Source organism: Teleopsis dalmanni, chromosome 1, assembly GCF_002237135.1.
Source record: "Teleopsis dalmanni isolate 2A chromosome 1, ASM223713v2, whole genome shotgun sequence".
NCBI classification, from domain to species: domain Eukaryota; kingdom Metazoa; phylum Arthropoda; class Insecta; order Diptera; family Diopsidae; genus Teleopsis; species Teleopsis dalmanni.
Genome location: NC_051846.1, coordinates 21,051,980 through 21,065,718, shown reverse-complemented (window position 1 = coordinate 21,065,718; position 13,739 = coordinate 21,051,980). Strand labels below are relative to the sequence as shown.

The 13,739-nt window shown below is 28.4% G+C and overlaps 1 protein-coding gene across 1 annotated transcript; it reads right to left on the bottom strand.

The window, feature by feature from the left end:
• Positions 1 to 7,606: 7,606 nt before the first annotated feature.
• LOC119672465 (putative uncharacterized protein DDB_G0288537) lies at positions 7,607 to 9,461 on the bottom strand. The gene is made up of 3 exons (XM_038083524.1): positions 9,373 to 9,461; positions 8,723 to 9,302; positions 7,607 to 8,640 (listed from the first exon to the last, which is right to left on the bottom strand). The coding sequence occupies exons 1-3, from the start codon at positions 9,459 to 9,461 to the stop codon at positions 7,825 to 7,827; spliced, it is 1,485 nt and encodes a 494-aa protein (XP_037939452.1). The 3' UTR covers positions 7,607 to 7,824.
• Positions 9,462 to 13,739: the final 4,278 nt, after the last annotated feature.

Sequence of the window (13,739 nt, the reverse complement as noted above, 5' to 3'; positions counted from 1 at the left end):
ATCAAGTAGAAAGCACACTCTAACCTACCATGAATGATAGAATTTGGAGTGGAGTGGAATAACGTAGTAGAAATGGAAAATTGTATGTAGGAATGATAATAAAGACATTGAATCCCACCCGTACTAAGGCAAAAGACTTCTTTACATTATGGAGATGGATCCAAAAACAAATTAAACTAAAATCTCAATATATTATATAAATTTTAATATTTTTTCGTACAATTTTGGTATTCATTAGATCTACACTTCTAATCCAACAGTTATGATTAATTTAAAATTAATTGAGAAAATGTAGGAATGTTGCACTTTGGCAGGATTCCTTTATATGAATTTTAATATATGTTATATATTGACATCAAAAAATTTTTTTTATGAAGTACTCATTATATTTTTTTTATATATATTCGCAGGTCAGCAAATATGAAAAGTGATGTCATTGAGATATAAATTAGTGGAACTTTTTTTCCTTATATGACACAATTGTTAAAATTGTTATCTATCTTATTCCTATAAGATTTATGGATGGAATTGTTTATGCTAAACACTCCATGTAGAATCAAAGGAGTCAAGATATACACCATATGTTCGTTGATATATTGATATAAGAAAAAAAAATTATTGCTTCGGAGTCCTGGATGATACAAGTATGAATCAAAAAAATTCGATTTTCATTGTTAGAATAAGAGTAGGATTTAGCGACAATGTACAGGAAGGAGCTACGATACTCTCATGCTAAAGATGTAAAGATGATGGATATTAAGCTGGAAGAGCAAAAAATGCAAATTTCTACTAAAGTATTGAATTGAATTTCATCGAAATCTATGTGCTAGCTTATACGTTATATGTATATGTGATTTAATATTATATACATATATATATTCTATTTTATTGCTTCCTTGAAAAAGGATGCTCTTATAAAGCTTTGTAATTCAATTGTAATGAAAATGATTTACAAAATGGCTCAGAATGTCGACATAACATTTTTATATAATTATTATTTATATATTATTAAAATAATATAATTTTTATTTAATTGAGAATAAAGAATAATTTTAATATAAAAAGTATCTATTTTATTATATTATTTTTAAATTATTTATTAACTAATTAGTTACATTTTCGTTAGATATAAAGATATATAAAAATTGAAAATTTTATATGTATGGGTTGGACAATATAATATAGTCAACTAATTATATTAATATTCAAACTCTATCCACTTGAAATTTATCAAAAATTCTAGTTAAAAGTGTGATGTTTATAATAGTTCATAAACCGGTAACCTACAATTGTTTATAGTACCGAGCGCTCCCAAATCGTTGGTCACCTGGTGCTTTTACCAAAGATGCGGACGTCCTCTAACGCGTTTTCCATCTACATTTACCGAATTAAACACGTTTCTAGCCGGAGCACTTTCTTTCATTCGCACGACATGACGAAGCCAGCAAAGTCGCTGAATTTTTATGCGCTTAACTATGTCAATGTCGCAGTATATCTCATGTGTGAGCTATACTTCCTGTATAGACAGGACAAAAAGTATTCGCTGTGTTTTAAAGAATTTTAGATTTAGATAATGATTTCAAGAAAAGTTTTACTAACCCATTCTCCAATAATACGATAATTTTTTATCAATTGCTAAATATTTAAGAAATATTCCCTATAGACCGAAGAAAAAGTATTCGACATTTTTTAAAATCGTATTTTATGAATTTAAATATTCATTGTAGGATTTAAATTTTAATCGTAATAAATAAAAACATATTTTTTTAATTTTTTAGTATAATTTTTGTTTTTATTTCAGCTTGAATTGAAAGCAACTTTCAACTCTTTTTGATGAGTTTATTTATTAATTTATAATCTAACTTAGTTCAAGTATAGTTTAATAGATATATAAACATATAAGTATGTATATGTATATATATATATATATGCATATATATTAATATACATAATTATGTATATATGTATATAAATATTTTTTTTAATTTAAATTTTTGACAACAACATTTATATGTATTTGACTTTTTTCTAATAAGAGTTGAAAGAAAAAAATTTTGCTAATGTATTTTTAACTTTAATTAATAATTAAAATGTTAAATACTTTGGGTTTTTAATAATTAATTAATTTATTCATATCATTTGTTTTTTTTTTTTTTTGAAAAAATCACATTTAATGAATCAAATTTAATAATAATATTTTTTAATTTTTGAAGGTGATTTATTTGCATAAATTAAAAATTGACAACTTAATTTTTATTAATTTTAATATATTTCATTTTAAATAAATATATAATATATTTTCTTAAATATATGTATGTTTTATATATAATTTAATGTTTCGGACTAATACAAATATGATGAAGACTTTATTTTCTAAATGACAACAAAACGATTGTTTTCCATGTTTTTGTTTATATTTTTTTCATTTAGAATATTTGAATTAGAATTTGAATTTATACTTAAAACAATTATTATTAATAAAATATAACTAATTGCATTTTTTGATTTATTATTGTTGCTTTTTTCTAATTTTAAAATTAAATAAATAATCAGAATTGCCAATTTGGTATAATTAATAAATAAATTGATATATATATATGTATAGTTTTTAGTTTACAAATATTTACAGAATTAATGGAATTTATATTGTAAGCCTAAAATTAAAAATATTTTTAAATTTATAAATATATTTAAACATATATATATAAATACATAAATAAAATTATATATATATTTAGATGTATGTAGAAATAATATATTTTTCTCTCTATATAATATGTTATATTGTTGTATGAATTTTTTTTTAACAATATATCAGTCGACGGTTTAAATTTTATCTTTCATATGCATTGAGTGATGTCAGTTTGGATTTTCATTTGTAGAGTCCAAAATTTTGTTATCCATCAAGCGAACATTTTGTTTACGAATTAAGACACAGTGTTTAGTCTTCGCTTGTGAGCAAAATGTTCACTTGGTGAATATTAGGCTTAACGTTGCTACTGCTTGCAAAAAACTGCATACTCTGTTTTAAGCTAATTTACCAAAATATATTATAATAAATTGAAATTAAAATTTTCATTTAATGATTGTATGAAGTAAATATACTTAATTGTTTAAAATCGTTTTAGATTTAAATTATATTTGTATATATGTATTTATTTTTGACATTAGATTTGTTGCTTTTAATTTCTATAACCAATCTTTAATTATTAAATTGATTGCATTAATATTTTTCCTTTTTCTATTTTAATTTCTTTTTAGAGGTAGTTTAACATAGACTTAATTAATTAGTCAAATAATTATACAAATTTAATTTAATTAAATTTTTAATTCTGTTGTTCTAATTGTTTTTATAAATTAAATTGAAATCAAATTTCAATTGAATTAATTTTAAATGGTAGTTAAATGAAAATTCGATTTAAATTCTTTTATAATTGATTCGAAGTTAAACTCAATAAATATATTTTTATTATAAGTTCTTTTTTTTTTTTTTTAAAAATTAATATTATTTGATTATAATTTGCTTTTTTAATTGCAAATTTTTAATAATATTCAGGCTGCGTTTGAAGAATGCTTCGATACTAGTTGAAAAAGCAACTAATTGAGGGATGTTTATGGGTTAGAAAAACTTGAACTAGTTAATAAACAAAAACTAAATTTTAAAAAACACAGAACTAGTTGAAATCATAGTTATATGAAACGAATTAAATTAATTAAAAAAAATAATAACGCTTAAGAACCATTGACTTGCGACGATTATACAGTATCACCCACCAATCGTTAAATTTTAAACTAGTACTTTAATTGATATTCGAGTGAATCGAAGTCTTCGGTATTTGGGTAGTCTTGTATGTTGTCTAGGAGTTGGGTCGACCATATAGAATTGTTCGAAAATATTTAAAGTCGGTTTTTTTAGGATTTTAACTTTCGAATTTCGGCAAATTTGCTTTTACCTTCATCAGGAGAATTCCTAATATTTCTTCGAAGTTGTTTTAACATCATATTATGTTCAGTATTACCTATTATAAGATTTTGTCTAAAACAAAATAAAAAAAATAGGAAAAAGTAAGCAGATGAGACTTCGACTGACTCAAATATTTTCAGGCATCTTGAACATTTTCAAATATTGTAATTGATTAATCCAAAATTCTTTAATCCAACATTCTAAGTCGAATGTACTTAAACCCAAAAAATTTAAAGCACCATTCTTAACCGCTGCTAAGACACGTGAGAATGACATTATTTACAATAACAATTAACCAAATAAAAGTATTTGAAAACCATAACTAGTTAAGTGATACAAACTAGTTAAATGATACAAACTAGTTGAAAAATAATATATGTTAAAGGAGCACATATATTCGACATCGGTCGAAGAGGTAACTCTATTGATGTTACAAAATTTAAACGTATCTAATTTAAGTATCTAATTTGTTTGAAGATGTAAGATTAAAAAGGAACCTATGCAAATACCAAATCTCTAAGATAGTTAAGGATTATACACATAATTCTTCTGAACTAAAAGCTTTCATACTATAAAGTTCAGACGTTCAATATCATGAAGCTATGCAGTTTTAAATTTTTAAATTTTATAGTAGAAAAGTAATGTGCAATGAAGAAAATCTGTTACAGAAGCATGAATAAATTAAAAAGCAACTACGTGGGTGAAATGGGGTATATAGAGAGGTCCGTAGAGATCAAATAAATAAGTATATTTTGCTGGTATCAGCGAATAGGTAATTGAAACGAGCCTTAGAACAGATGTGTGAACCATATCAATAAGAGGTGTAATTGGTCACACATTAAGTGTGGTGGGACTTGAGTATAGAAGGGAAGCATTATATGAAGTACTGTTGCGGTTGGATATAGATGTTTTTATACTTGACGAGTAACTCTTTAGTGCAAGGTTATATGCTAACATTTGTGTATGTTAAGTCTATTTAATGAGAGGGACTTAAGGATAATTCTTAAGATATCTCTTTAAGAGAGATATATAGGATATTGTGTCCTATATACCATATTAATGCTTTCACATTAATAATCGCAATTTTAGGTGTGCTTTAGTGTATATTTTCCATTATAACAAAAAAAATTATTAGTGTATTCAAATTAGAATTCTTTAGACCTTACTGCTAATATAATTGCATAAATTGTATATGGTCAGATTATTTAATTCTAGTATTTTGCTCAAAGTTTTTATAGCAGTAAACTGTGAATAATATTTAATGTGGGTAAGAAAGCAAAAGGTAGACCATGTTTAAAGTCTTCATTTATAGATAACATAATTCTATAAAATTAAAATGTTAGAAAAATAATGAACCAAAATTAGTCCTCTACTCTTTTTCTTCTTTGTTTGATAAGACGTCAGTTAGTGTTTAAAGCAGTTTTACTCAACAGTGCTTTGTAGCCAAGCCTAGCCAATCTTCGTCATTAAATATGTATTGCATTTGATTTGAAAGAGGCCAATTTTATTGATTTCATTATTGCAAAATAACATTTTCTGAAATTTTATACATTTTTATAATTTTTTTTTTTAAATAAAAGGTCTGCACTTTTATTTATGATTATCATAAAGATATCAGGAATACTCATAACATAACTTGAACCGTTCTCTGATTTCGGTTTCAGAGCATCGAAATGTAGAAAAGAACTAAAAAACCGATGAATTTTTAAGGTAAGGAAATACCATTCAAGAAGCTCTGTAACACTAATATTAAACGAGTTTTTTATATAGAATATTTTGAATAACGGATTTTAAAAGTCTTGCAGTATGTATAACTATTAGGGCACTATAGTTTGAACACAATCTCAAATAAACATTATCAGTCATAAATAGAACTAGATCTTATCAAACTATAAGATTAATAGTTTGAAATCTTATTAGATTACCAGCAGCAATAACTGACTTCTGTTTTCCGTTGGAGTGCAGGCGAGCGGAATAAAAATTTCTCAAAATATATTACTTCTCCTAGACAGAGAAAAAAAGTATTTTTCAATTCATTTATGCCCTGCTCTTTGAAGGCAAAAATGAGTTGCATTGGAACCGTTTCTCAAGAATCTTGTAGATCTGGCAATAAAACTGTGCGAAAGAAGTAATTGGTATCGATGTACGATTAATCATTTAAACCCATAAAACTTGACTTCTTCTGGGAGAGTTTCACACTCTTCTTACTACAACATTACAAAGACAGTCAAGGTTTGGCTTATTGATTTTCAAAAAACATTGGTGATTATTTTTAAAGAGAATTTTAATTTTGTACTTCTTCCTTTCGATCAATAGTTAAGTTAATATATCTCTATTAGTTGAGAAGAACGTCCATTGCTTAATAATTTTCTTTAAAACTTCTTTTTCTACTACAAGTGAAATTTTAAGCAGTCTTTTAGTTTTAAAAAATAAAGAAATAAAAAATATTTAATTAAGTTGACTTTAACTTATATCGAAACATTAAGTTATGCTATTACTTATACGATTATTCTTAGCTAAAGCTGCAGCTTTATTATTTCTTAATTTTTTATTTTTTTCTTTAATTATTTTGTTTTCATGTAGGACATCGTGTTTTTGTTTGAAATATTTTAAATACTAAATAATAAATCTGATTATTTTTTATCAAGTTTTCGTTTTCGTTTCTCTATAGTTTTCTATTTAGACAGACAGACAATGATTGATAGATAGTTTATATACGAGTATATAATAGACATCGAAACACATAAAAGGGCGCAAATATTATTTTTGAAATTTTCAAGACTTTTAATTTTATTAATTTATTATAATTTTAATATATTCGTAATTTTTAATAATTATTAAATTACTAAATTATTATATATATAAATTTTGGATATAATAAAAATTGTTTTTTTTTTTAGTTTGGATCGTAGTCTGTGAAACCATTTTTGCATTAAGACTTGTTTTTTTTAATTTCTTTTTTTGAAAATTAATTAAATTAAAAATAAGCAGTAAAATGTAGTATTAAAATGGAGTAGAACTCAGGTACAAATCAATATAAAACTAAATAAAATAAATTAAAAACAAAATAATTTGCAATTTGAAATTATAATTAAATTATTAGATAAGTATAAATGGAAGCTCCAATTTAAAAATTATAAAATAAAAACAAATGATTAAATTCTCAATTAAATATTTATTAAAAGAAATAATATTTACTTTATTAACTATGCATATCATTTAATTTTGAATTAATTTTAATATATAATATAATTTTTGCTAATTTACTAAATTAAAAATACACTTAATATTACAAAAATTCTTTACATTATATATACAATTTAATAATAATAATTTACAATTCTATTAAATAATAATTAAATAATTAGGCGCAACAAGTTGCTAACAGTGCTACGCTAAATAGTGAAAGTCCTTTAACTCAACACTCAACACTCAGCAGTCAACAAATCACATACTAAGTATTATTACTAAATATTGCCTTTGATTTGCGTTTAACATTATAAATTTGTAAATTTTATTTAATTGCATTTAAAATAAATGAAATTAATTAAATTATTTGCAATTATGTTAAAAGAATTAAAGAAATTGAAAAATACTTGAGTGTAGCACACAATTTATTAAAGCAACTATTCAGTAGCAACATGTTGCTGCAACGTACTTACATCAATATTAACTACAATATTACTAATATTTTGCTTTACTATAAGCACTAACAACGAACAACATACATACATAATTTTGACATAAATTTTTGCACAGTCTTTACCTTAGTTGCATTAAATTTTGCCATAATAAAATACATTTTCTTTGGCCTACTAGTAGTAATGTTGCTATCCCAACTCAACATGTTCCTATACATGTTATGATGCGCCAGTTGTTGCAGTTGTGCATATAGCGCAGTTTTTGCTATTACAATTGCAACTCATGCTAGCATTGCTGCTGTTACGACGTATACTAGTTGCTGCTGCTGCTGCTGATGCTCCAGCTGCAGTTGATGTTGTTGCTGCTTCATTGCGATCGATTGAGCTTGTAGAATTTAAGCTGCAATTGCTACTCTTAAGTGTTTGCAATGATGTTGCTGCACTCTCCGCTACGATATTGTCGAGCAACATTTGTTGCTGTTGGAATTGTTTGAATTGTTGTTGCTGTTGCTGATAGCTTGCAATTGGCACCGTTACTGACAGGGGCGGTGTCGGTATGCGTTCTGTTGTTGCTGTTGCTGCCGTTGGAGACACGCTGATTGTTGTTAGTAGTTGTGTTGTTGGTGCCAGTCCGGCATAGATATTATTTATACCCGCAGCATTCGCTGTTGGAAGGTTTGTTTGCGTTGAGCTACCACCATAACTGCAGGCGGTCGTTTGCAGTGCTGCTGCTTTGGAGATGGGAAGCGATGTGATTGACGCCGATGATGCTAGCGACGAACATGTTGATGAGGCTGATAATGCTGTTGGTGATTTAGGTGAACTCTTACGTGAGAATAGTTTTGTTATTGCATTGGGTTTTGATTTGTGTTGTTGTTGTTGTTGTGTGGAACTATTGCTACCAGTACCGGCATGAAGTTGTTGTTGCGCTGTATGCGTGGCGAGCGTATAAAAGTTATAGGATGATTGTTCTGGAACGTCTTTAACTGTTTTGTTTGGAGGCGGTTTTATATAGGAGCGAGTTATTTCCGATTGCTATGAGTGAGAGAGAGAAACAAAAAAGAATTTTTTGGTTAAGTATCTCTTAGGGAATATGTTTAATTTATTCGCTTTTTACCTGATAACCTGTACGTAGTGGTAATATGCGATCTTGTCCCCATTCGCTATCAGGCAGTGGCACATGGTGTGGACAACGCAGTGTTTGTTGCTGTTGTAATTGATGTTGATAATGCTGATGATGATCATGACTATGGCTATTTACTGAGCTAACAGTACTACCACATGAACTGCCACTACTACTGCCACTGTTGCTGCTCCCACTGCCAGTATTGCCGTACTTAAGCGTGGTGGCTTCGATTCCACCGCGCGCTATATTGCTACTGCCATTGTTGGTTGCCGCCGTCGTGCTATTGCTACTGCCACTTCTACTATTATTAATACTATTTGTGGTATTGCTGCTGCTACTCCCACTGCCAGAGTTACCGTTTGCGTTCGGTGTTATCATGCGTTGGTAATGTTGATGTTGCTGTTGTTGATGGTGGGAATGTTGCTTATAATGATGATGAAGATGATTGTTGCTGTTACTGCTGTTTAAACTATTGTTGCTAGTGTTGCTACGAATCACAGATTCACCACGTACTGCCAAAAGCTCACGTGCTTGGAGTGCTTCTACACGCATTCTACAACTAAATTGCCCCCTAAATAAACAACAAGAAATAGAATAATTAATGTTTAATTTTTAAATGATTGAAATTAAATTTAACTTACCTATCATCGGGAGGTGTATTGAGCGATGTGCGGGTCGGAACGCCGAGCCGTTCCATTCCCGCGCAGCCGGCAGTCTGTACCGATAGCATCTGAAATGAAAGATAAAACTCGATTAGATATACATACATAGGGAATTACTTTTAATTATATAAAGAAGAATATTAGTAGATCGTACATATAGTATTCAACCCCACTAAAATTATAAAAATAAATTTATAAAAAAGAAACTATAATTTTGTAGGATTTATCTATTAAAAATTGAATAGATAGATAACCTATTTTTAGGTTAGGTTTTAGGTCAGATAACTGATTTTATTTTTCGTCATTAACTAAATAGTTTGCCAGTTTATAGTATAGTATATATGAGATGAAATCCATAAGGCAGTATGCAGCTGCCTTATAGATTTAAGGATATGTGATGCCATATTCTGTTGAGGAAGACGAAGTAATCAGGATGCTGCTGGAATGAACAGTACCTTCTAGTACAAATCATTAACGACTTATATCTCATTGATTTATTTTTAAGTCACCAAATCAGATCACCTCGCGAAACTTGTCGGCATATTAGGAAGATTTGAGGTTATCTGGTGCCATATTATATTGAGGAAGACAAATTAGTCAAGATGCTGTTGGAATAAAGAGAATCGACTAGCAGAAGCTCCTTAATTTTAGAATTAAGGAGCTACAGAAACTAATGATAAACCATATATCAATATGTTATAAACTATATATCAGTTTTTATATGTTGTTTTTATACAATCCAATCATTATAACATATAATTCTTGTAATCCTTGTAGTCAACTCATATTTTATGTACACTTGAACAGTTGTGCCCCTGACCTAAGTCAATGTTTGTTGAGTTGTTAAATTAACCCACCGAAATTTTGTAGAGCACAAAAAAACGTTCAAGTTATTTTAAAAACTGCTGATGACTGTGCGCCATTTTGATTTTAATCTGTTATTTTTTTATTATTTTCCTTTTATTTTTCTGCGGAAGCCGTGTGTGCTCGTTCATATTTACGCATCAGCGCACCACCACAGCCATTTTTGCGCTCGCATATTTTAGTTTCCGTTCCAAGGATAACACGAAAATGGTTGGGCTTCATTGCCGTTGATGAACTGGGAGAGGCAGGCACAGTTTACGTCAACTTAAAAAAATGTGAGTAGCAAATGTAACGGGGAAAGCATAAAAATTGCACCCTACAAAAAATGTCCTTCAAACGTCGGATTCTGTTTTATTTCAGTGCGTAGTTTGGAAGTTTAGTTTCAAAGTTAGAAAGGAACTTGTGGAAATTTGTAATAAATTGACTTTTTTATGTATACAACATAAACTTTTTATTTAATTTTTTCTTTTTTTTTTGGTTTTTATTAAAGAAAGAAAAGCGGCAGCAAAAGCAATTTATTTCGTAAAATTTTTGTACAAGGGCAATTGTATTTTTCCCGAGATATCAGAGATCTGCGGACGTAATAATGCTGTAATGCAAATGGGAAACAGTGTGTGCACTTGGGAAATGCCCTTCTATGAATGTTGTAATTTCAAAAATCATTAAACTAGAAATTATGATACATAATACATTTAAGTCTTTAAGAAGTGGGATTGTTTTTTAATTTAAAAATATCATTAAAAAGATTTTTTGATTCAAGAAATAAGAATAACATTTTTGTTTTTCACCAAAAAACACAAACAAAAAATAAAAACGGAAGAAAATTTATTCACCAGATGTATTCCTAAAAGAATAACCTACGAATATACAAAAAATCAAAAACAATTTTTAACACATGGCAAGTGGTTTCATCGTTTCAAGAAACGCTATCCTCTATGAGTCCAGTGATTCTCTCTAACATAATATATGAACCGAAACCTTCAACTTTTTTGTGGTGAAAAGAACATTTTGCAATAAATTTAGTTTTGAACTAAATTAATACTTTCTCTCGTCTCTCAGAAAGACAAGACGACTATCGTCTATTAGACAGGCAAGACGACTGTTGTCTCTCAGAAACACAAGACGGCTGTCGTCTATCAGAAAAACAAAACGACTGTCGTCTCTCAGAAAGACAAAACGACTGTCGTCTCTCAGAAAGACAAGATGACTGTCGTCTCTCAGAAAGACACGACGACTGTCGTCTCTCAGAAAGACAGGACGACTGTCGTCTCTTAAAAAGACAAGACGACTGTCGTCTCTCAGAAAGACAGGACGACTGTCGTTTCTCAGAAAGGCAAGACGACTGTCGTCAATTAGAAAGACAAAATGACTGTCGTCTCTCAGACAAGACGACTGTCGATTCTCAGAAAGACAGGACGACTGTCGTCTCTTAGAAAGACACGACGACTGTCGTATCTCAGAACGATAAATGACGTTTAAATACCAATTACTTAACATGAATAACACAACGTCTACACTACTGGCTAAACTTGGGGGAGGTTTTTGCACAGACTATCACTTTTTCACTACAAAAAATATACAAAATTTTATTTGCAAGAACACTTAAACGTTATTCTCCAAACCGTTACTTTCATCTAAGTCAGTTCTTTAAATGATATTCATTTTTATGAAATTGATATAAATCTATTTTGACTGCATTTTTATGGATTTATTCACATATTGCCGATATGCATCATCAAATTATTATTATATCATATCTTTCCTAGTCTTGGATTCTTATGATCCATGAAATACCATCCTATGTGTTTCTTTCGCTTGTCATGGATTCTTATGTTCCATGAAATATCATCCTAGGTGTTTCTTTCGCGTGTGCATCAGTCATATTTTTTCTAGTCTTGGATTCTTATGATCCATGAAATACCATCCTAGTTGTTTCTTTCGCTTGTGCATCAGTGCCGGGCACTCCCAAGCACATGGTATGTAGTTTCTCTCTCTTCTCTATAGTATCTGCAGTCTGAGTTGGATTCAGTTCCTGACTGCAATAGGTGATTATTCAATCTACAATGATCGGTCAATAGTCTCGCAATAATTCCTAGGCTATTTTTTGAATATGCTATGCAGTCTTTGAAGCGTTTTAGGTTGTAAGTTCTTAAAAGCATTTAGATTGTGATAGTCTTGATAGCCTTTCCCAATAGAGTTCTCATATTATTAGAAGCATCTTTTAGAAATCTTCCCTCTATTATTATTTTATTCTTGTATTTATATATTATTCTATAATATATGTTATTTTTATTTCAAAAAATAAAGATAAAAATATAATTTTAATAAAACATTGTCAGGTTTTCAGATATTATAATAAAATCTTTATTTAAGAATGAGTAGTTCTCCATACGGAGAACTACCTAAATTGTGAAATTATCATGACTTAAATAGTATTCGTCAAAAAATTGTTAAATGTCACAGTATTATGTGACAGAATACATACATACATACACATTGAATTTGAAATAAATAAAAAAAAAAAATTGAGAGGTGATTTGAACAGTAGTGAATTACAACAACAAAGTTTTTATATTTATTAATTAATATATTTTAATGATAGCAGAAATTGTAAGAAAAAATAATAATGTATTGTAGATATCATATATCGAATTTTGCTAGATTATAAAATTGTTCTTATAATAAACCAGATAAATAATTACCAGAAGAATTTAAATTGAATATTTGCCATATAAATCCATCCAAATCATTAAATAATCAATGCAAAATCACTTTCGAATAGTTTTTCACCCATCTCCAAGTGTCTTAAAGAAAATATATTCAATTCCCAAATCAAAAAAAAAAAAAAAAGAAAAAAAAAATTAATTTGCCAAAATAGCACAAATCGTAGCACATAAGTGCACATGTTTATTACTTTTTCTACACGACATGTGACTGTGTACATGTGTAAGTGTCGACATGCGTACGTGTGATAATTCAATTCACCTGGTGGCAATGAGACAAGAAGACGTCACCTAATTTTTTGCTGAATTTGACAGAAAACAAAAAAAAAAAAAAAAAAATTAGGAGAAAAAAAAAAAAAAAAAAAAAATAAAATGAATACGAGGTGTTTATATGATAAAATTCACGTTCACATTACAAAATGTAGCACGTACGAGACGAATTATAATAATTTTTTTTTTTATTTCGTCGATTTTCTGTTTGAGAAAAGTTAGTCGACATTCTGTGATGGGAAGGAAAATGAGGTACAAAGGGAGCAGGAAAAGTTTCATAACTTTAAAATTTAATAAAACCTAAACAAAAACGTCTTTTGAAAAACGTTAGAAACGACGATATTTTATTGTTACCAAACATAAAAGTATATAACTCAGTTTGGGATTATGTACTCGCTGCTCTGTATATAACGTATAGTAGAATACATAATCTGCATAGAAAAAATGCATTTACATAAAAGCTCATATTTACAATTCGGTTTGCCATTC

Bases quoted from the DNA above. Each gene is read 5' to 3' on its own strand.
- LOC119672465 (XM_038083524.1), bottom strand. From the start codon at position 9,461: ATGCTATCGGTACAGACTGCCGGCTGCGCGGGAATGGAACGGCTCGGC. The intron at 9,303-9,372 runs GTAAGTTAAATT...TTGTTTATTTAG, and splicing joins AATACACCTCCCGATGATAG to GGGGCAATTTAGTTGTAGAA. The intron at 8,641-8,722 runs GTAAAAAGCGAA...TCTCACTCATAG, and splicing joins CACTACGTACAGGTTATCAG to CAATCGGAAATAACTCGCTC.